We start from the raw sequence: 25,199 nt of genomic DNA on the forward strand, positions 1-25,199 counted from the left end.
ATACACCGAAGAGCCATTACATTATGACCACCCTGCTAATAACATGTAGGACCACCTTTAGCCCTCAAAACTGCTAGCACCCGCCGTAGCATTGATTCCACAAGATGCTGATGGGTAGTCTGAGGTATCTGGTACCACCAAGCGCTCACCAACTGGTAATGCAATTCCCTCACATTGCGAGGGGGTAGCGTGGCAGCACGGATTTGGTTTTCCAAGTAGGGCCACAAATGCTCTTTTAAGGTCAGGTGAATCTGGGGGCCAATACATGACTTGAAAGTTACTGGAATGTTCCTCGACGATTCGACCCTTATGACATGGTGCATTATCCTGTTGGTAAACACCATCCCCTGCAGGAAAAACTGTTGCCATGAATGGGTGAACCTGGTCTGCAACTATGTTCAAGTAGCTTACAGACGTCAGGGGTTGTTCTATGAGGATTATGGGTCCTAATGTGCCCCATGAAAACATTGTTCCTGGACGAGGAACCATGAAAACCTGGGCGAGTCCATTGTTATAGATGGAGGGTAGTCATAATGCAATGGCTCTTCGGTGCATATCCTACAATAAATTTTATAACTATGAACGTCATTAAAATTTTTAAACAACATCATTTTAAATTACTTCTTAAATTTACAATTAATTAGAATAATCTAATTTGATTTAAATAAATTTTAAAAAAAATCAGATGATTTAAATCAACGAACTAGACCGAAAGCGTTACGGACGGACCCAAAACACTTTTAGCTTTAGTTCATTTTATAAAAGAGAGTGATCAGGTAAAAAAACTGAATTAGTTAATTGCAGTGATAATGGATTACTTACAGATTATTTGTGCAAAATTTATTCATTATTTAAATTTCCTTAATATGAAAATTAAACGAATATATTTAGTACTATATGCTAAGTATAAGTACGCATAAATATTTAGTTCAAAGTATAAATACGTACATACTTAGTGCGAATACATAATATGTGAAAAAGTAAATAAGTAGTAATTTCACTAGTTAACAATCAATAATAATAACAATCTTACATTGTATAACACTTCAAATTAGAAACTTTTTTTTTCTTTTTTTTTGCTTGAATCTTTTATACTTTTAAAAATTCAGATATAAATACTACTATGAAAATATGGCAACATCTCTCTTATTTTTTTAAACTCATTCATTTTTTTCTATTACTTTACTCACAACGAATAAAGCTCGAGCTTTAAAAATGAATATATATCTCGAGATAAAGTTCTCTGCAACAATGTATAAATAGTCATTATTTTAATAAAAATGAAAAATAAATTCGCTAAAAAAACATTTAATGCTATAACAATACATATTGGAATTTTGGAAACAAAAACAAAAGTGGAAGAAAAGTTCAGAAACAAAAATGGCAATTTCAGCACATCTAATTTCAACTCTGTAATTGCATTACTGCAATCAGTAAAGTAATCCGCAGATTTTTTTACACGTTTAATAATTAATTATTCATGAACTAAACTTTTTTCCCTCGAACTCCTTGCACCTTTCTCTATTCACCCTCATTGATACAGTTTTTTTTTTTCCTCTCAGAAAAACAAAATATAATGAACACCCAAAACAGCTAATCTTACTTTTTTTTTTCGTATAGAGAAAGAATCTGATTTCTTACCTTCCAAATCGAGATTTCTTCAAAGAAAATGTATTAAAATCTTGTCGTTGATAAAACATTTTAAAACAGAAAACATGAAGACGAGGTATACTTAGTACGCAAATGTAAATTTTTTGAACGAAGACAATTATGGGCAAGATGAGGAGAAAAAGAAATATATGGATAATAATAATAAAAAATAGAATCTGACTTCTCGATTCCAAATAAAATATTTACACTTATAGTTAATGATATCTTGAAGTATTTGTATATTTATTTTAGAACGAAAATAAATAAAACTGTAGTTCACTTATTGTTTGAGTTGGATTCGATCACAATATTTGCCTATTTACTCTGAAGGTCATTAAGGATTTAACAATAATTATCTCAAAAATAACATTTGAACCATTGCTGTTGTAAATAAATTTAATTATTCCAAAATTTCATTTTCGGTGATTATAATGGCACAATCAAACTTTATGAAAACCGATGCTAAGACGACGTCTGGCATTCTAACACTATATAATCTACATTACTCACTCATTAAACCCAATTTTTCAACTATATTTTTTACATAAATATTAGAGTGGCGTGCCGAAGTCACACGCCAGTAAACTTTAATAACTTTCTTCAGCCTTTAATTGTTTAAAGAGTGAAAAACAAATAATTTTTTTAATCAAATTAAAATGATATGTCATTATTATTTATTTAATATTATTTATTTAATATCATTTGTATAAACATTTGCTTAAAAAATGAATTTCAATACTTTCGAATTCAAAGTATTGAAATCTAGCCACTTTTTTTACCACGTTTATATTAACTTGCCTTCGTGCACGTCTGTTCGGGTGGAATTTTGCAATCGATTTTAAACTAACTTCCCGACTAGCTACAGACTTCAAATTTAGCACGTAGTTCAGAATTGGATGACAATGCATGAAAATGAAGAGAAAGAAGACATACAAAGTAAAATAAAATTAAAATAAAGAAAAATTAGTATTTTCGCGATTGTCTCTTGCTGTCGATTCGATTATTTCAAATTAGCGTCACATGTCAGTTGAAAAGTTTTGTGTACAGTGAGTAAAAAAATTGAGATTTTGGAAGTGAGTACAAAAAAAAAACTAATAATAATATTTTTAAAAACCACGTTTTTGTAGTGGAGAACAATAATTAAAAAATAAAAATTTGAAAAACGAAAAACGTGGGGCGCATGTAATACATAATAGCACATATACACGTTTTCTTACTCATACACATGCACAGCCACATACACATCGACTTACACAAACACATTCCACATCTACATTCAGATACAATTACAGATATACATACACATATTCCTATGAGCACACATATACACACTAATATAACATTACTGTTATGTATTTCATGCACCCCACGTTTTTCGTTTTTCAAATTTTTATTTTTTAATTATTATTCTCCTCTACAAAAACGTGGTTTTTAAAAATATTTTTTCTTTTGATTTTTTTCCTTTTCTAAACAAAATTTAAATTTGGCAACAATTCCACAATTACGCCATACTATAAAACCATAATACTCCTGCCATAAACATTCAGTTCACATTAAAAAAGAAGTAAAAACTAACATTGTACGTAGTTTTTTATTTTATTATTATTATTTACGTCGCACTAGATCTGCACCTCGATGTTAGGAGTTATTTAAATATAGCCCAGTAATTACGGCTGATATTTTTGCGAAAAAAGTAATACCCAAGATCAGAGCCGGATTATATCTATACTAGGCATAGCCGTTTTTGGGCCCTCCCCTCCTTCCCCTCTTTTCAAAATATATGCCAAAATTTTCTTGCATATTTTTTTTAACATTTTTATTAATATGGATTTTAATTTACAAATTTGTTTATCGAACTTTATCTGCAATACCGACATACTGCCGATATTGCAGTTGATATCGATAATACCATTATGATTAGTTCGATCGATAACTATGTAAACACTTCACGTCAACAATACAACAACAAACCAGCAAAGAAAACAGTGAAATTGATAGTGAGATTAATTACAAGAAATATTTATACTACAAATAGCTTCATAGTTTTCATGATACTACTATGATAACTAAGTGAAGGAAATTAACATTGTCAAAAGTAAATCTTTTGAAATTATTTATAAATAAATTTGCAAGGTAGGTTAAATGTTTACTAATAGAAAAAAAATGATTTAATACTATTTTAATAAAATGTTAGTCACGTTTTGTCAGGAACGTATTACGCCATTTTAGATGTATTAATTTCAGAAATGACTAAAAGGCGTAAAGCTTACAGTGATTTGTACGATAATTTCGGTTTTCTTGTTCACAAAAATTTGTCAGAATCTGAGATTAAACTAGAAGCGCAAAATTTGGTGAAAATTTACTCATCCGATTTAGAGGAAAACTTTGTAGATGAATTTTTACTATTTTCAAATTTGTATGAACATAAATCTGCACAAGAAATGTTGAAGGCTCAAATTAAAGATAAACTTGTGAATACTTTTCCTAACGTTCACATTGCATTAAAAATATATTTGTCGATTCTTGGATCAAATGCAGAAGGAGAAAGATCTTTCTCCAGATTAAAATTGATAAAAAATTATTTGCGTTCAACAATGAATCAAGATCGTTTGGCATCGCTCGCACTTATGTCTATTGAATACGACATTTTGCGTAGTTTGGAATTCGACAGCATAATACAAGATTTCGTTGAATCCAAAAATCGCAAAAAAGTAATATATTAGATCATAAGATTCTGCAAAATAATTTATTACCGAAAAATATTATATTTTTATTTGTATCTTCATAATTTTGTGCAAAATACACTTGTTGTTTTTAAAGCTAAATTATTTTTGTCAGCCAATTTTTTTCTCCCAAGTTTTTCGTAGGCCCCTGAATTTCGTAGGCCCTAGGCACGTGCCTAGTGTGGTTAATCCGGCCCTGCCCAAGATATATCCTGATAAAAAGCTTTGTTGTGTTATTATAAATACACCTGAAAACTCCCCTCGGTACACTAAGCCCCTTTTTTGAGGGGAAATGTGGGAGATTTGAGGGGAAAGCTGAATTTTTTCTAAAAAGGCAAATTAGGCATGGTTTTCGATGTATTTTTTCTCATTGAATTTAACAATCGGACTAATAGTGTATGAGTTATAAGGGTGTAATTTACAAAAAGTACAAATTTGTACCTGTACCTATTTACACATCTGATAATACTTCTAACCAATGACCTTCCAATTAAAAACAAAATTTGGAGCATTAATAAATAAAATGACAAAAAAAAACTAATAAACAATTATTAAAAATTATTTTTAAATTTTTCATTTAAAAGAAATTCTACAGCTGTGTGCAGTTTCCACCGAGATAAAGGAGTCCAAACTTTCGACCGTTCTTCTGAAAGTAATAAACTAAAAAGAAAATAACGCCTAACGTATTTCCTATGGAATGCTGCGGCCATAATGATAGTTCTGTCGAGTTTCATAACGATAGGACCCAATATTTACAGAGTTATACGAGAGTTATACAATCGAGAAAGTGGCTGACATTCATCACCCCTTTTTTTTCTTTTGGATTGAAATAAAACACATCGTTGCAACAATATTGAGCATCAATAAATTTAAATATATGCTAAATTCTACCTGATTTTAATTTAAATTAAAATGTAAGTAATAAAGCAATTTTATCCAGTCACTTTAGAATTTTTTTTTCAAAAAGAGGTGACATTTGAAGCGAAATAATTGAAGTTAGAGCACATTTTTTTAAATTTAATCTGGAAAAATTGAAAATGTTAACAACTAAGACGAGAAGAAGAAAAAATTAAAAACTCACTTGTTAATTTTTACCTCCTCTCTTGATCTTGGTGGATTTCAGTTAAAGCTCGAATATCAGGCTTTATGCTCCCTAGATTTAAGCATAGGTCTCCTTTGAAGCAAATAAATGTCCGACTTGTTGTTGTAGTTAATTTACATCGCAATAGAGCTGAACAATGGGCTATTGGCGACGGTCTGGGAAACATCCTTGAGGATGATCCGAAGACTTGCCATCACAATTTTGATCCTCTGCAGAGGGGATGGCACCCCCGCTTCGGTAGCCCGACGACCTGCACGCGAAGTCGTGCACTTTACGGTAGAACAGTTTAACGAGGACCAATACCGCACACCCTCGGTCCCTACGCAGACTAATCCAAGTGGTCACTCACCCGCACAGTGACCGCAACCAGTGATTCTTCACTTCGGTGATCTGCTGGGAACCGTGTCTTAACGATCAGTCCACTGCGGGACAAATGTCCGACTTACTTCTTTGTTTTGGGAGAAGCTGGACGATCGAACTAGATCTTCTTTTTACTAAATATGTTGATGAGACACAGATGAGGAGCGAATAACTTTCTTTTATTACTATTAATTTTATTTTATAACCGTCGTTGAAAAGCCGACCATATTTTTGGAGGTTTACGACTACTAATGTTCAACTCTGTAGCCTTGTAATTTTGAATTCAATCCAGAAGACAAGGGAACTCCTGGATCAAATAGTGGAAAAAACTCGCCTTCGTATAGGATTTTTTGATGGAACTAACCTGCATTTGCGTTACATGAAGAGGATAACCACAAAAACACCCCACGGTTAGCCTGAGAGCAAGGGGACTGTAACCCATGATCCGTCAACTACTCAGGAGATTTTACGCCAGCATTCTGTGAGAGCCAGGTGCAGAATTCGTATCGACCAGCTGTCGCTGGGATTCGAACCCTGGTTCAGCTCATTGGAAGGCAAAAGCTCTATCTTCTGAGCCATCACAGCTCTATTATTATTAATTTTATTTTTATAACCGTCATTGAACAAACGAGCCAATTTTTTAGGTTTTTTACGCCTTGTTATTTTGAACCCAATCCAGAAGACAAAGGAACTCCTGGAAAGAGTATTGGGAGAAAATTTTCCCCTCGTGGAGGACTTTACGATGGAACTAACCCGCATTTGAGTTACATGGAGAGGTAGACAAGAACCTCCCACGGTTAGTCTGCCGGCAAGGGGACTCTAACACACGATCCGTCTACCACTTAGGGTATTTCACGTCAGCACTGCGGTCGGTGAGAGCCGGGTGCGTAATTCGTATCGATTAGCCAGAGGGGCACCCATGCCTTAAACACTATGTAACGAGGACTCAAAACTTAAATTCAAATTAACTTGATTCGGTTTTTAGCAACTCTGTGTTTAAAACATGTTTGAATAAATAAATAATGAAGTCAAATTGAAATTTATTGAATCAAATACTATGTTTATAATGATTTATTTTTTTAAACTTGCAATAAACAGAGTATACATTTTATCATTTTGTACTTGTGTCAATTAACTATTTATAACTAAATAGAATCTGTTATAAAACAACTTTTATCATAAAAACAGATATCAATAGAAATTAACGAATTCCATAGACAAAGTTTTCCTCTTCCATAGTATTATTAAAAGACAGATTTATGAAACTTCATGAAATGTTGCCTAATGAGATCTTTAAGTGGATAGAATTTAAAAGAAACATTTGGGGTTAGGCATTTAATTTATAAAGAGAAATTACACTTACCGCAAATAATAATTGCGGTAAGTGTAATTTTATATTGAAATTAACTCCGGCCTAAAATTATTAACTCTACTGATACAAAAATTTAATAATCTTTTCTTGTACTAAATTTTGTAAAATACATTCACACTAGTGAAATGATAAACGAGCATGAATAATGTGAAGAAGAGCACCAAAATAATATACAGTAGAGCCTTAATCACCTGCGAAATCGGGAAGCTAGGGCACCGCAAATAACAAAAATCACTGACAATCAGGAACAAAAAAATATTAATTTTAAAATGCATTCATATGTTCAAATTACTCATTAGTATATATTTTAAACATACAAGATATATTTTAAATATACATAAAGAAACAATAAGGACAAACATACAGTCCTATTCCAAATTACTAGACGCACTATAAGATTCTATGTAAAATCTTAATTATCAGGTGATAGTATACAACTTTATTGTTTTTACACGGCTGAAACAGGTTTACGCTTGTTTATGTGCATCAATTGGTTAACATTGTACTGCAATACGCTAAAAATAAATAAAAATAGGAAGTATATTAAAAAATCACCTGAATAAAAACTCATTACTAGTATATTTAAATATAAAAATATTGCACATAAACTCGTGCAAAATATGTAATTATTAAAACATCACGGCGTGCCTAATAATTTGGTCTAATTATTATAAGATACTACCTATTATAACAAATATTCTATATTTATATTATATAGTCTAATTTATCCAATTTTTGAATTTATATTATATATCGTCTTAATTAACCAATTGAACGTAACAAGTGCAAACCATTACCGGTTTCAGTCGCATAAAAACAACAAAGCTATATAGTATCATCTGATAATTAAAATTTTACATAGAATCTTATAGTACGTCTAATAATTTAACCAGGAACTGTATAATATATTTATACAAGTACATACAGTAGAATTCTCACGGAAGAGTTCATATGTAGCAGTTTATGCATAAAAGTGTTCAGTTACACTTTTTTTTTAAAAAAAAAAAATCAATCATGGATCACTTGCAATAAAAGTTTGGATGTCATTGCGGAATACACAGATGATCAAAGTTCTACTGTATCTTGAAAATTATCAGAACTACTAAAAATTCTAATATATACCACTTTGAAAGAAATTTCAAAAATTTTTTGATTGTATTAAAATACAAAACTGTTCTTAAAACAAATAATAAAAATATACAAAAGTATCAAACTGCTTTTGAAACAAATAATAAACATTTATGATATTTACAAACACAATAATGCTATGTATCACAAATAATAAAATAATATTTCATATTTATTATGAAGTACAAAAAAAAAAAAAAATATGCTATTATATTCAACATTTTTATTAAACTATGCTTTTTCATAGTCAATTTATATTAGCTCTAATTTTGGGTAACGTTTTGTAAGAAATTTAGATAAATTTCAAAGCTTATATTTTTCTTTTTTATTTCAGCTCACGTTTTATAATTAACACATTTACTGTCAGCTGAATACAAGCGGTTATGCTGTATCTAAAGGGTTACCACTCAAATCTGGAAAAAAATTTCCTGTATTTTCTCTGTACGTATAATACACAATGTATTAAGAGGAAACAGCAATTACTGTGCTCTTGATGAGCTGTATTGGGCAAACTGTACTAGTTATAATTGCTGAAAAAATTTAGAGTAAAAATGGAAGAGCTGAACATACTTAAATAATGCGACATTAAATGAAATAATTTATTATTGCTGAAATATCTTCCTTAAATATCTCATAGATTGCCCTTTGAGAGGGCGCCATTTATTAAAAGATGGAAACAAAACACAAAATTCCCTGTATTTTCCCAGTTTGTAAAGAAAAACTCAAAATTCCCTGCAATTTTAGGTGATTTTTAAATTCTCTGTCATGGTGCGTAGCCAGATTTTTCAACAAAAAATAAGCACCTTTTAAGTACTTTTTAAGCAATCAAAAAATATTTTTAATCACTTTCCAAAAAAAGAAAATCATAATTAGAATAATGTGCAGCAATAAAAAATAATAAAATTCTACCGTTTAAAGTTCAATAAAAATCAATAAAATTCACAAACATTTTCATAAACTTCACATAATCATGATAAAATAACTAGTTACTGATAAATATTGCAGAGAAAATTGTGAAAATCGTGCATTTTTTTGAATTTATAGAATGACAATTGAGACGGAAAAGAAAAGATCTCTTTTTAAAAGATAGAAAATTAAGCACTTTTTACAAACTTCGAATAAAAAAAGCACCTTTAAAAAATGTAAATCAAAAATAAGCACCTTTAAGCACTTTCGCTATGCACCCTGTCTGTATTATTCAGGTTTTCCCTATGGAGAGGCAACCCTGATCTATCACTGAAAAGTGATAATCAATAAAGATAAAATCAAAGTCACATTTTTCTAACTTTAGCGTTTTAGTTTTTCAAAAATATACAGTAAGTTTACTTCAATCAGCAATATGTTATTGGGCGACATTGTCGCAGATTATTGCAGATGCCGCATTACAGAGTTATTGCAGAAAGATTTTTTTTTTTTGAAAATTAAAAAAAGAGGAAATATTTTTTTCCAACAGAAATTTGCACGTAATATTTGAATCATGCATTTGCATAATAAATTTTTGACGCGCTCAATTTACGCAGATGGTATCGTAAATCCAAGTAATGTTTAGATTGTATTTTCAGCAGTTATTGATATTGATTTTCATGTGGATTCGAATCATGCATTTGAGTATTTACTTTTTAACAAAATAATTCTATCGAATTTATGGCAGTTATTGCTAATGATTTCTCCATAACTTTAAAATCCGATATTTTTCATTACACAACATAATCTCAAAACGAACCATGCATTTGAGGGAAACCGATTAGCGTGATTTTGTCATTGATCTTTTTTTCTGCAATTACTACTACGGATTTCATGATTTAAATTTTTTTTTTTTTATTGTGATGATTATTTAGAAAATGCGAAGAAGGAAATAATTTGTGCATTCTCCCCTCCAATCTAACAAAATGCGAGAATATCATCCATATTAGAATAAAAAATTACTACATGTTTAAGTTTAAAAAAATTATATAGCTTTTTTTGTAAACACAGCGCTTTTGTTATTTTAAATTAGTAACATATATGTTTGTAATTATTCAGGGGTGATTGTGAGCTCAACTTAAAAATCCTGAAAATTTCTTAAGTAAAATCATTAATGACGAATTTCAAAAAAATGTATGTCTTTATAAATTTAAATCATTGATATTTTCACAACATGAAATTATAAAGAAATTATATGCAGCAAAATTTGAATGAATAATTATGTATAAGTTTACTTTTATCTCTAATCACATTTATTATTCTACCAGAAAAAATATTGTTGCAGATACCTCGAAAAAATTTTGCCACAGGGAGCTGGCAAGGGATTAACAGAGAAAGGAATGAAATAACTCATAAATAACTTGTTAAGATATGGATTAAACTTTATTTTACTCAGTTAAAAACTGAACCTGAAGAAAATATAACTTTTTCATACTTTTTTTTACATATTTTGAAATTTCCTAACTTTAAATAGTCAACATTTCATGAATTTTTCTATATCACATAAGAAGTTACATAATGAGCACAAAATAAATAAAAATAAGACACTAAATAACTTTTTATCTAATGATAAGGCTTTTCATTATCACTTCACTGCATGTGAATAACTTAAATCTATGATTTAATAATCATTTTTCTTTAATTTAATAAACATGAAAGATGTCTAAAACTATAACGGAGGTTCTTGAGATATAATTTGAAATGTTTAATTAAAAAAAATTTTATAATTGTCATCAATTAAAATATTTTGTAATTTTTGTCAAGTTTTTGCATAAATAAAATGAAATAAAGTGCTTAACTATGAAGTTCACGATGAAGAACTTGTCTAACAATACAGGATTATAATTTACAAATATTATAATATTTTACAAATGCATATGTATTATAATATTATACATATGTACAAATATTATAATTTATGAATTTTTTAGACATTAAATATATATATATATATATATTACACAGAGAGAGAGGAGAGATTTAACCAAAATTACAAATTTTGAAGGTAGAAAGTTAAATTATTCATAAAAGAAATCTATTTTAAAATTGCATCTAAAATACAACTCTTTGACTTATTTAATTTTATTTTTACTCATAAATTTTTTATAATTATTTCTCCCTTTGAAAATTACTACAAAATTTTACCACTAATTAATGATCCTATAAAAGCAGGATATAAAAATAAAAGATTATTCTTTTTTCTAAAAAATAGGGAAAAGTTTTCAAAGTTATTAAATTTTCATAAGATTATTATAATGGTAAATGTATATAATTAGATAATAATTTACTCATTTGACAATATAAAATTAATTCCTTGTTTCAATACCCACTTCAAATTCAATTGAAGATTATGTTAACTGCATAAAAAAATATTAGTTCATAATACAAGAAAAAATATATCTACTATCGAGTGATTCGAAAAACTAACATCCTACATAAATGTGCGCAGATGGTTAACTCAAATACAAGATATATGACAGCAACCTAATTATTTGCATATTTCTATTACTTGTTTTGCTTTAAAAAGTTTTTGAAAGTTGTTTTTTAAATTATTTTCTGATAGTATGTATAAAAAATTTGTACACAAGTCAAGTTTTCCTTAAAACTATTTTATTACTTTAAAAAAATTGTGTCTTTGTTGAAAAGTATGCTTTGTTTGAAATATATGAGAAATTAATGTATAATGAATAATAATTGTAATTTCACTTTAATTATCAAAATCAGGTACTCATTTTTCTTTTTTTTTTAATAAAAGAAAAGGAAGAGGAAAAAAAGCAAGAATGACAAGAAACCAACCAAGTTTAGTTTCACCAATTTAATTTGTTCAAAAATGTTTCAATCAATTTCTAAGTTTTTAAAATTCAGTTTCTCTTAATTTTAGAACAAGCTAAAAGAAAATTTGTAACTAAAATTCAAAATAATTTCTTTCATCATCAAAAAAAAAAAAAAAACTTTTGCTGTAATTTCCAAGGTAAAAGCTATTAATTAGAACGCTTAAGATCTAATTCCACCTGATAACTATGATATTTTCTCAATCTTTACTTATAAAAGCTTTTCAATCAAATGTTTTTAACTATAAATACCCACAAAAAAAATTACCTAACTAATTCCTCAATTCCAAGTCATAAGTTTTTAGTAATATTTTGTATGTTAATAACATTTATCATTAAACAAACTGAAAGAATCATACAAAAATTTTACATGAAAACTTTTTGTTTAATTTATAAAATTTGAAAAATCGTAACATATAGAGATGTTATGCAAAATGGCAAAAAAATATTAAAATCTAATATCATGCAAATTAAACAAAAAACATAAGTATTTGCTAAACACAAATAAACTAATGATTAAATAAATAAACAAATTAATATTTTTCTTTGAGAAAAAACTGCTTTCAAGTCAGAATTGAAAAATTTAAAGTATCTACTGAATGTGTAAGACATTTTGTCGTTAATAAAATTAAACAAAATTAGTATGAACTTAAGATGCCTTTTTATGGTTGTGCTTTAAAAAGGATTCTCAGTATAAATGAGTTAATATAGAGATGCATAAACTTAGTTCCTCAAATGGTCAAAGTGTAAACTTTCTGACCAATATTTAATCAGAAAAAATTATATAACTACAAAGAGAAATTTTTTAATTGTTTTTCAAACTTATTTTGATCAACTTAGAAAAAGTGTTAAGCATTGAAATCCCAAAACTCAAGTATCAAAAGATTTAAATCTTTCAAAAGCATCACTTTTTTTTAACAAAATATTTTTCCCAACAAAATGTAGTTTTACCATTTTTTTTCTTCAAAAATTAAAGAAAGTATTAATATGCAATAATAAATGAAATAGCAAAGTTAATTTATCCACAGAAAAAGATAGAAAATTAATAAAATTTGATTTTTAAAAATAAAAATAAAAAATAAAATGTACAAAACTTCAATATTTATTTTGTTCAAAACTAGAATACATTTACTTTGTAAACATTTGTTAATTTTCCCAATCATGAATATTGTATTTGCATATTTTAGAAGTATAAAACTCAGTTTAAAAAATTCCAAACAATTCCAACAAATTTTGTGAAAATGAGTCATGATGGCATAAACACTTACACCAAATATTAGAAACTTTTAGATAATTAAATTTCTTTTTAAAAATTAAAAACTGGCTGTCATGGACACAAAATATTGTGTTATGTCCATGACCCCGGTTAAGGACATAACCTTTAGTGAAAGTTATTCAAAACTGGAGTAAATATAGGGTATCTGCTACATTTCAGATTTTAAAATCCATGACTTTTCATGACTAATTCCAAGATTTTTCATGAATTAAAAAAGTTACTATTTTCTCCAACAAAAACGCAACAATAAATTTAAAAAAGCATTATAATAACATTAATTGAAGTGATAGGTATAACCAAAACTGCTATACTCTGCATCTTCAGATTTATAGATTTTAAATTTAAAAAACAGAGTAAAGAAAGAGTTGAAGCAATAAAATAGATGAAAAAATTACAAAAGCAAATATTTTTTTCTTTCTTTTCTGTTATACTCTGCATCTTTCTTAACATTTTATATTTTAATAAAATATGACTGTGAGTGGGGATTTTGTTACAAATTCAGATATTCAAGTAACCATGAAATGGAGGGGGGNGTAAGCGGATAACCTGTAAATAAAAATGACATGACTACCTATTGTAGCAAAATTTATTAAAACAGCTTGATTTTTTTAAAACTGAGTTGCAAGATTTTGAAGTCTGCTTTTATTACACTTTGTAAATAATTTCATCAGTTGATATAAAAACTGAATCCCCCCATTGAAAATGTTTATGCACCCGTCGACGAGAAAAAACTAAAATTCACATTAATATATCTAGTCAACAAAGGTAAAATTATCAGAACTTCTGCGCAACATAGAAACAAACTTAATTTAAACACAAGTTCTCTTAGAGCTATCTACAAAACAAAATATAACACCATATTAGTGTTACAGAACTATTTACACATAACAGCTTTTTTATAGATCACAACAGCTTATTTTGTAAGCATTACTGCATCAGCTACAGCACTGTCTACAAAAATACCCAGCAAGTATCACATAACAACAATTTTTTTTTTAAAACCCACTGCTCACTAGTACAGACAAGTGTCCACTTTTGTGCTAATAAATAATAAAATAAATAACTAATGAGGTCGCAGTTTCTTTTCAGTTTTTTCCAGCGTCTCTTCCTTCAAGAGGAGCTCAATGATGTCATCCATTTGCTTCTTGGTCACCTTCACATCTTCATTTTCAAGAAGCTCAATAACCTATTTAAAATATATTATATTAGTGCTATAAATCATAATCAGTGCTAAAAATACAGGTTGCATAGCCAAATCCTTCAACAAAAAATAAGCACCCTTTAAGTACTTTTTAAGCGCTCAAAAATATTTTTAAGTGCTAGATACATTAACAAAATGCAAAATTATTTTCAAAGACTTTACATGATCATGTAAAACAGCTAGTTTCTGACAAAGAACTCTTTTCTTGATTATATTAGCCATTAAAAAATTATCGAGAGATTTCTCGGTTCGATTTCAGAGGGTGGAAAATAGAGCTTAAAATTTAGAATATTTTACAAAATGCAGCAGTGTTGCTCCAGAGAGAGCAATAATCACACTGAATCCAGCTCACTATACGCACATGCGGACTCGCAAGTATTTCATCAAACCTGTAAAATGATTGCCACTTTCATACACTACAGGCCGATGCTATGCCGAAATGCATTGTGTTTGAATGAATTGTGAAAACGTTGAATAGAACAATGTGAAAAGCCTACTTTTACATAATAAATAGAGAAAATTGCCATGGTAATGAAGAGTAAAAATATCATTTTCGAAAAGGGAAAATTAAGCACTTTTTAAAAACACCCAATGAAAAAAAGCACCTTTAAGGGCTTTTAAAAAACGAAATTCGAAAATAAGCCCCTTTAAGCACTTTTTGTAAATGCTACGCACCATGTTAATTTTATAATTACTCTTATTGTATAAAAACAATAAATTACCTTCAACAAATCATCAATTTCAACAGATCCATCTCTGTCTACATCCAATTTTTCTAGAACCTCAGCAATCTGTTGAAGCTTAGACTCGTCGGATACTTTCCGGATCTTTCTTATGGCTGTAACCAGGTCATTGATGCTGACAATATCATCCCTAAAAACAATATCGCACAGTCAGGTAACAATCTTAAATAAATTAAACATGACACGTATTGGTGATTTGTGCATGTCGATATATCGACCGTTCAAATTATATGACTCAAAGAATATATGGTGCTGCACAAAGCGGAATTAACAAGCAATTTGCCAATCTCATAAACATAACTATGACATGTAGCTTGTCCAAAGTAAGAACATTATTAATTGAGTTTCTTTAACAGAGAATGACTGGATTTTCCAAAAAGTATAAACTATTAATACTGTGGGTAAGGCTCTATGCCTAATTTGTATATATAATTAGGCAGTCTCTTAATTAGAACTATCGAATTGTACTGAGAGTACATACTAAAATCTGGAATGTCGGGACAAAAAACCAAAAATCAGGACAAATAAAGAGAAAATATTTTTTATCTGGAAAGTTAGGAATATCAGAACTACAAAGCCTGTATAATTACAAGTTTTTATTTTATTTAGTATAGGTTGATCTTATGTTATTATAGCTCATATTATAAATATGTTATTATAGCACTTATTGTAATTATGTTGTTATGGCACATATGTAATTATGTTACTATAGAATATCTTAAATTTGATTATGTGATTTAATGGTTTTAACATACACCAAAAAAAAAAAAAAAATACAGTGTTGTACAAAAGGGAATACCCTGAATAACTTTTGGTCTAATTTTCATATGAAATATGTAATAACTATAATCTAAACTAAAATATGTTGCATAGAGCAGATGACATTTTAAGTTATGAAATCAGACACAAAAATGCATGTATTTTCTCTAAATAGGCATTTCTAAATTTTTTTACAAATTTGGATTCTTCACTCTCGGAATGGTAGTCACAATCAGAAAAATAAGATCCAAACTTTCGACCACTCTCCCGACCAAGGAACCCAATGATTTGGTAAGCAGAGTGGTCGAAAGTTTGGATCCTTTAATGTTAATTTGCGTTTTTGTGGATTTCATCAAATCTCAAAAACTTTCAAACAAAACAAAATACTTTTCTACACAATTATAAAATCTTTCTATCCAAAGATAATTCCATGCAGATAAATATTTAAAAAAAATTATTTATTACTTTATTGATCAAAATTCAAAAACAATTTGAACTGTAAGGTATTGTTTATTAATACCTCGACCCGCCCTATTCAGGGCACACGAGAGTAGAACAAACATTCTACAGACAAAACATACATAAAACACATAAAATTACAACAAGAATAAATGACTTATACAGAGAACAGAAAATGAATCTGAAAACAACGTCGAAATTTTTAAGGTAAGAATAAAAATTATGAAACTAAAAAGCATTCAAACACTTAAAAAAAAAAAAGGAAATTTAGAAAAGAAAAGAAAAATTCTAGACTATAATAGAGAATTATTATTATTATTATTATTATTATTATTTAAATAAAAAAAGAAAATTTTTTTTTTTTTACATATAATTTTTCGAATACGAAATTTATCAAAAGCCTAAAATTGAATCCAAAATAAGAAAGTCTATTAGTTTAAAAAAGGATGGAAAGAAATATTTTACTAAGATAGAGAAATTATAATAATTATCATTTATTTATTTTTCTTTTTTAATGAAGGAGTAAGAGCAAATAAGTTTATTTTTTTCTTTTGAAAAAGAAGGAAGTGTCAAAAGAAAAGAAAAAAAGAAAGACAGTAAAAAGAAAATTAAAGAAAAAGAAAGAGAAAAAGGAAATTAAATCTAAAATTATTATTATTAGTTATTTTTTCTTTCTTCAGTAGAAAATTTTGAAAAAGAATGCTTAAATACATAAATAAAGAGCAAGCGAACCTATGGAACGAATTGTTAAATTCGATGTTGAACCAAATTTTTAGATAGAAGTTTTTAGTGGAGACATTAAAATAGAATTAAACAAATGGTTTGACCTGGGAAAGGAAAGTGTTAAAAACTTTTTTCCATCATTTAAATTGGAATTTACAGAGTCAATTATGATCTGGGAAGATTGAATCTAAGTTCTTTTAGTCTAAGTAGATATGTTGGGCATAAAGCGTCGGATGCTTTGTGGTTGGTGTTGAAATTAGCCTCTGGGTGATCTTGATTGTAGTATAGGCAGTTGACACATTGTATTTGATTTGAATGACAATCGGAGGTTGGATGTTCTTCACCACAGTTTTCACAATAAGAGGAGTTGGCGCTACAGTTGTTTTGGTGATGACCAGGTTCTTGACAATTCCGGCATCTGATAAGGACTAATCTCTTTTTAATAAAGCATCTCGTGAAACCGACAAAGATGTAGTTGAGCTGTAATAGTCTGTTTGCCAGGAGATGTGAACATTTGAATGTGACATGGTGCTTGAGAGGATATCTTTTGTGTGGTATGGAGGTTTTGTTGACTTCCACTCTGTCCCTGTCGTTAACGAAATCACCGTTAGTTTTCACAAAATCGAGAATTTCATCGGGGGAGTAAGCAATTGGAACATTCAGCAGAATAAGAGATCTAAGTTTTGTTTGTTTATCGCTGAGATTGATACCAGAATTGAACTGTAAGGTATACAAATTTTTACCACATTTTAAAAAATGTAGCTTAAAGCATTAACACTAATTAAAACAGTTACTAAATTATGAAAAAGTTATATGCAAAAAAATATTTAATTTCATGAGACATCAATAGATTCGGCCATCGAACCATGAACCTAAGTAATAGTCCAAGTCTAGGCAAGTCTGATTGTTATACAGGGTATCTGCTACATTTTAGATTTTCAAATCCATGACTTTTCATGAATAATTCCAAGAATTTTAATGAATAATTCCAATAATTCCAAGAATAATTCCAAGAATTTTTCATGACTTAAAAAAGTCACTATTTTCTCCGACAAAAACGCAACAATAAATTTAAAAGACACTATAATAACATTATTTGAAATGATAGGTGTAACCAAAACTGTTATACTCTGCATCTTCATATTTATAGATTTTAAATTTAAAAAACAGAGTAAAGAAAAAGTTGAAGCAATAAAATAGCTGAAAAAAATACAAAAGCAAATAATTTTTTTCTTCTTTTTCTTTGCAGAATTATATTCTAAAGATACTTTTCTTGTTCATCCAAAAGGAAAGAAGTACTCCTGATTTTTCTGTTCCCATTTCGGAATTTAAAAAATTCGCCAATGACTGGCTTGCTTCAGCTAGAATTTTAAATTTATAAAATAAAAAATAATAAAAATTCTGAAATCACAGAAGTTTAAAAGATAACTCGTTTGAGAAATGATGTTTTTCCTTTCATTTTTTGAAACCCCATAATTTTTAAAGAACATGATAAAAACATTTTACATTTGAATAAAATATGAAAGTGAGTGGGGATTTTGTTACAAATTCAGATATTCGGAACACCATGAAATTTGGGAGGGGGGGATTCCATTTTTAAAATTTGATTTTTCGGTAACCTAAATCCATGATCTTCCATGATTTTTTTTAAAAAATAGTTAAAATCATGACATTTCATGACAAATTTTGTTCTAAACCGAAACTCATGACTTTTCAGGTGCGTAGATACCCTAATTAGATTAAAAGTTATTCAGGATGTTCACTTTTTTTGCACACTGTACATAGATTTGTATATTAAAAGATTTCTTGAAAGAAAAAAAGCTAGAGTGTGTGTTTACCTTTCTTTGAGAGGTGTTACACCTTCTTTTTCTTTGTCTTGAATCTGCTGTTCCAGGTTGACTTTTTCTTCAGTCAAATTATGAATCAAACCATCCATTTTGGATACCATTTTGTTTACTTTATTTGATAATCTTGAAGCTGCTTTTGATTCCCTTATTTCTTTGTGACCCGTTTCAAGAACAACGTCCTTCAATTCTTCAATATCCTATTTGAAAAGACAACAAGATGTAGGAATCATAAAATCTAATGCTCACACTGGACATACTAAGAGAGTCATCTTACCGGGATTACCCAAAATATAGACGCCTACATTGATTGTGTCGTTACTTGGATTATGGATTTTGAGTAAACGGGACCTAATTTTATTTACATCTTTGTTTCACATTTTCATATTAGAGTAGAACCTCTATTTAACGAAGTCGCCAAATCCCGATAATAAGTTCGTTAAATGGAAAATTCGTTAAATAGAAATCACCTTTTGAAATACTTAAACAATACAAAAGTTTCAAATTCATAAACACTAGACATAATTAAAATAGATAAATTGATACACATTTGTCTTATAAACTAGTATCTAATATTTACTTTATAAATCTTAACCATAAATGAAATCTGCATGGAAAGCAAGAATAGAGCAAAACATTATCCAGTGTTACACAGGGTGCGTAGCCAAATTATTCAACAAAAAATAAGCACTTTTCAAGCACTCGAAAAATATTTTTAAGCACTTTAAAAAAATATCATAATTAGGCAGTGTTGGAAAGTTTTTGACAATCGACTGTTTTATCTTGTTTTAACAGTGATGTCAAAAAACAACAACAACCTTTTAGCATTGTTTTTGACAATTGTCAAAAATCATGAAATTTTGAATCATGTAAATCGAATGGCGTTTTCATGCGCTACGGACTGACTATACGCCAAAATAGATTTTGGTTGAATTAATTATGAAAACGTTGAATAGAACAATGTGAACTGTGTCTTTTTGCATAATTCGAAGCGAAAATCAACATAGTCAAGGAAAAATCTCATTTTGAAAAAGGGAAAATTAAGCACTTTTTATAAGCACCCAATGAAAAAAGCACCTTTAAGGGCTTTTAAAAAACGAAAATTGAAAATAAATATCTTTAATCACTTTTCAAAAACGCTACGCACCCTGGTTATACTATCACGCTACATACATTTTCAACTAAAAAAAGCTAAACTTATGCATAAAATTATAGCAGCATGTATTATAAAAGTGATTTTAAACATACATTACCACGTGCGTTCTTAAGTTAAATTACTATTGATAAAATCTGTTAATTTTGTGTGAGTTTTTCGTTTGTAATGCAAATGAAAAGGGATTTTAATGCTTTCTCTAAAAGCTAAGTGGCTTAAAAAATCAATTCAAGGTCATTTCCTTCATAAAATGCATTAACAACTTTAAAATGTTCTGAAATATTTTGGGAAATATGGAAAGTGGATCTCAAAGAAAAGTTCTATTAATAAAATAATTCTATTAATAAAAATAATAATTCAATTAATAAAAAAAAACTTAAGTAATGAAAGATATTTTGAAAGGATAGGAAATAAATATGTAATGCCAATTGTGGCATCACAGTTACTCATCCTGCTAATAAGAATTGAAGGTCGTGAATTTGAACCTGGCGTTTATAAGCAGCAAGGTGCACATTGAAGGATACAGGAAAACAAACAGGAACAGGAAAACAAATAACTGACCCTGACTCTCAAGCCATAACAAATCACAGATGATTGAAAAAATAATAGAACATTTATTTATTTATTTTTAATTTTTTTATGATGATATAGGAAATGCTGAAGTAAATGCAAAAGGGGAAGAAAAAAGAACGAAATTGAATCGAAGGAAAGAAGATGGAAAATATAAAAGAAAAAGAAAACATACTTTCTAGAGAAAATAAATTATTAATTTCAAAGATGAATGAATTTAGTGTATGTGACTGAAGCAAATGTTCTGATAAAAATATATTCATAGTTCCATATGTAATACTAGGGGGCTAAGCCACCTGTTCGCCACCGCTCACCCAACCCCGATGATTGCTTCACAGTAATTGTTTTTTCTTGGCAGAAAACAGTTTTTCTACTAAAATTAAAATTATTCACTTAACATATATGTACTAAAAAGAATTCTGTTTGCTTACGCTTCCGCCTCTACTTCCCAATATTACTATCTATTAGTATTATAAACATTCAGATCTCTTGGTAAACAGAAGTGATTTTTCGAAGTAATCATTTTTTAAAATAACATTTATATTCTTATAACATTATATTGTTCAAACAAATTTGATGAGTTCACAACCATAATTCGCGATCGCAACGCTCGAGTACGCCGTCTAGCGGGAACCTGTAAATATCGGACATTAATTTATTACGTTTTCATTTAGTTCCATCAAAGTCATTGACTGAATCAGACGCCATTTTTTAGCAGCAAATAAGAAACAAAATTTCCCTAAGGAAAAGGCCGAAGAACTTGAAAAAAATCTCCAGAATATTAGTAAATCTTTCAGGAACAGAACACGCCAAACATTTGAAGAAAAATTCCTCAATAATTTTTAATTTCTATTATCAACAAACTTGCAACTGATGACTTCCGATTTCGGATACTGTTACAGATGTGTGTATTAAGGTAAAATGCATTTCTTCTGTCTTCAATTCATTACGAATTAAAGTGAAGTCAACATTGCTTTCGTCATTCCAGTGAATAAATATGAATTCAGAACATACAGAANTGCAATGTCAATAAAAATGCATCATCAAAATTCATATGGAATTTTTTTCACAGCATATAAGCTGATTTCTCAAAAATTGCTTACAATGTTGATTGATTATTGATTGGAATATTGCTAAAAGGTACAAATCAAAATCGAAAAAGATTTTTTTTTCTCTGTACACATAGCCAATTTCTCAAAACTTACTTCAATATTTTTTTGGAATATCAATAAGAATAAGACATTAAACTATATAAAGATTGATTTAACCGCAATTTCTTAGAAATTGATCTAATCAGGGCTCTAAAAACCGCCCGTCCGCCCATTCTCGGCGATCAAAAATTCCCCGCGGAAAACGAATTTCTCGAATCCGACGTCCGCGCTGACGGCCATTTTCCCGTTAATGTTCGTGATACTTTTTCAATTTTTGTTATTAGAATTGATGTTTTCTCTGTCTGGGAGTACTGCAGTGGTTGAAGGGGCTTTTAAGCAATGAACTTACAAAAAAACACATTGTGCAATGGTCTTAAACAAGAAGCGTTAAACGCAATTATGAACAAAAACATAAATGGAAAACCCCTTTCAGATTTCTGTGCAGAAACCTCTGTAAATCATTGGCTCGATTGTGGAACTGGCAAACGTCATATTTGATTCATTTAAGAAACGCAGTACCCTCGGATAAATTGACTTTCCAGATAACTTGACCTTTGTCATTTAAATTATTTCATAAAAGAAATAAGCTATTTCATAAAAGAAATACTAGGTTACTATTAGTAACCTAGTATTTCCTTTATTACTGTATAATATAATCCTAGTACTTGCAATCCTAGTAACTACTAATTCATTGTGCAATTTATATAAATGTTTTCAATAAATAAGAGAAAATTATATTTTTATTTATTTCGAAGCTACGGGTTAGTTTCAAAGGAGGAGGGTACATTGTTGAACAAGCCGTCATCGGGGACGGGTAAAATTTCTGAGTTTCTTCGAGCCTTGGTTCCAATAAAATTGTATCGATTAAAAAGTTTTTGAACACGAAGAATTCAAAAAATCGCAATTAAAAAAGAACGAACGTAAAGGCAATTTTCCATAAAAATCATTTGTCATCTTTTAATAAACTTTAGTATTTTAAATTTTTAATCAAATTTAAATTAATTTAGGCTTTGTTCATTAATCTTGAAATTAAAATAATGATGTGTAATATAATCTTGACAAAATTTGCAGGTAAGCGTCTCATACAACAACGCCCCCTATAGTTCGTTGCGATCGCGAATTTAAAATTTTTGCTAATAATAGCAGTACTGGAAAATAACTTTAAATTTTATGCTGATGACAACCAAAACAATATTGAAATGAATGAGGAAAAACTGGATCCACTCAGTTTTAGATGGTTAGTTTAGTTGTAACATTTTAGCAAGCAGCATTATTAAAAATTATTACCTTTTCACACACATGCGTTGTCAATTTTAATTGGCTGTTTTGTGCGTTACTTACTTGCAAGTGTTCTGTGATTGGCTATGTGTTATCATTTCACTCTCTTCTTATATTATATAAAGATATATATTCATAGTTTCAGGCATTCCATACGAATTATTTTTGGTATTTTCCATAAACTCGGCAGGGAGATTTGTTTTGCAAAACCTCGTTCAATTCATTTAATAAACACTAACAATTATAAAGCATGTTAACCAATTTCAGTCTTATCATGCTTCAGTTTTTCTAAACATTTTACAATAAACATTTGTGATTGTTCCATTTCAATTCCCATTATTCAATTTAATAAATAGTGGACTTAAAAAGCTAAAGACCTGTTTAAATTGTAATTTTTTTAAACCTTTCAATGAGCAGAATTTTGAACTATGATCCTTAAAAAGTACAATTCAAACTTTTTAATGTTCAAATGGATTACCTGTTTGTATTCAGCCATTTCTTCTTTCAAATCTTCAATTTCTTCTTTCTCAATCAGAAGTTTATTTTTTTCAGATGCAATGTTTTCCAAAGCATTTTCGATTTCTTCAAAATCTTCTCTTGAAAGCTCTTCTTCCTTTTTAATTTCGTCAGATTTTGCAGCAATGGCTAGATGGAACAATTAACTTTTAATAAAACCATTTTAAAATTTTATTTTCAAATAACTGAATTTAACCACAATAATCAAAAATATATGTTAATTTTTTAACTTCCCAATACCTGTCTTAATGTGCAATTTATGTGGCCGGATATGTAGCATCAATGAAAAAAAATTTATGTGGCCGGATATGTAGTATCAATGAAAAAAAAGAAGAAAAAATTTAAGCTTATTGTTTTTACTTTCTTAGGCATTTAAATAACTAATTCTTTTAAATGTTAAGGATTATTACAAAAAAGTTTTTTTTTAAAAAAGCGTTTTAAAACAAATTCAAGTTAACAGACACATTTGTGTTGTTAAATAAGTGAAACACCTTTGTCAGAAGTAAATTAGCATACTATACGAAAATATTTGTTACTGATTTCATCGTAAAAACTATTAATTTTTAGCAAATCAGCTCTTAACCTGTTTCCTATTTTTATTAAATACTTTGCAAGTTCAATTATAATAAAAATAGTTCAATTTTGAATTCACTTTCAACTATTGGTGACATTTAGGCTTTGCAAACAATTTTTAAAGAAAAAAATCATACTATTCAGGGCTTAAGAACTTTAACATAAACAATATAAGATAAACAATTCCAAAATAGGTATAGTTTAGTATAACATTCCAAAATAGGTGGATAATTGTTAATGATTCCTTAACTACAGTAAAAGTTCATTATAAAAACAATTCACAATGTTTTTATAATGGATGGAATAGATGGAATTGTTGTAAGAGAATTGATTTGAATGTAAACAAGAATATGTAAACAAGAATATGTAGAATAATTATGTAAACAAGAATAGCGCATTTCAGGGAGGGTAGCTTCTCTTCACTCTATAGCTAACACAATAGACCTAAGAAAAAGATTCTCTTTCTCTTGCCGACCAAAATCTGTCCTAAGCAGTGACCCCACACCCTTACTTGAAATAGTTATATCCTGTTACCATAGTCACCGCCATGGGTCCAGACGAATGGCTAGGGGAGTTCTTACTTTAGACAAACTATAGATATGTGATTAACAAAAGACATATACTTTGAAAGTGTGTGGAAGAATTTTTTCTAAAAATAGCAATAGATTTTCTTTCTAAAGAGAAAATTATGCTGGTGCTCTCCCACACATTGTTTGCTTTATAAAGATAAAAGGTTAAAATTTAAGATGAAAAGAAGTGAAATGAAATGATGTTCATTTTTCCTTTTCCCCCCATATTTTTACAATAAATCAATAAAAATGCTT

General features: G+C 28.9%; 1 protein-coding gene across 1 annotated transcript in view; it reads right to left on the bottom strand.

Moving 5' to 3' along the window:
* Positions 1 to 6,891: 6,891 nt before the first annotated feature.
* Positions 6,892 to 25,199, bottom strand: part of LOC107443719 (mitochondrial proton/calcium exchanger protein) — a gene marked incomplete at its 5' end in the record, with an annotated part of 37,623 nt that continues 19,315 nt past the window's right edge. Inside the window, 4 exon segments of the mRNA XM_043044263.2 lie at positions 6,892 to 14,591; positions 15,329 to 15,479; positions 19,129 to 19,334; positions 23,765 to 23,931. Of these exon segments, the coding sequence (XP_042900197.2) occupies positions 14,469 to 14,591; positions 15,329 to 15,479; positions 19,129 to 19,334; positions 23,765 to 23,931 (647 nt within the window).

The sequence above is a fragment of the Parasteatoda tepidariorum genome, chromosome 6 (genome assembly GCF_043381705.1).
Source record: "Parasteatoda tepidariorum isolate YZ-2023 chromosome 6, CAS_Ptep_4.0, whole genome shotgun sequence".
Classification (NCBI taxonomy): Eukaryota; Metazoa; Arthropoda; class Arachnida; order Araneae; family Theridiidae; genus Parasteatoda; species Parasteatoda tepidariorum.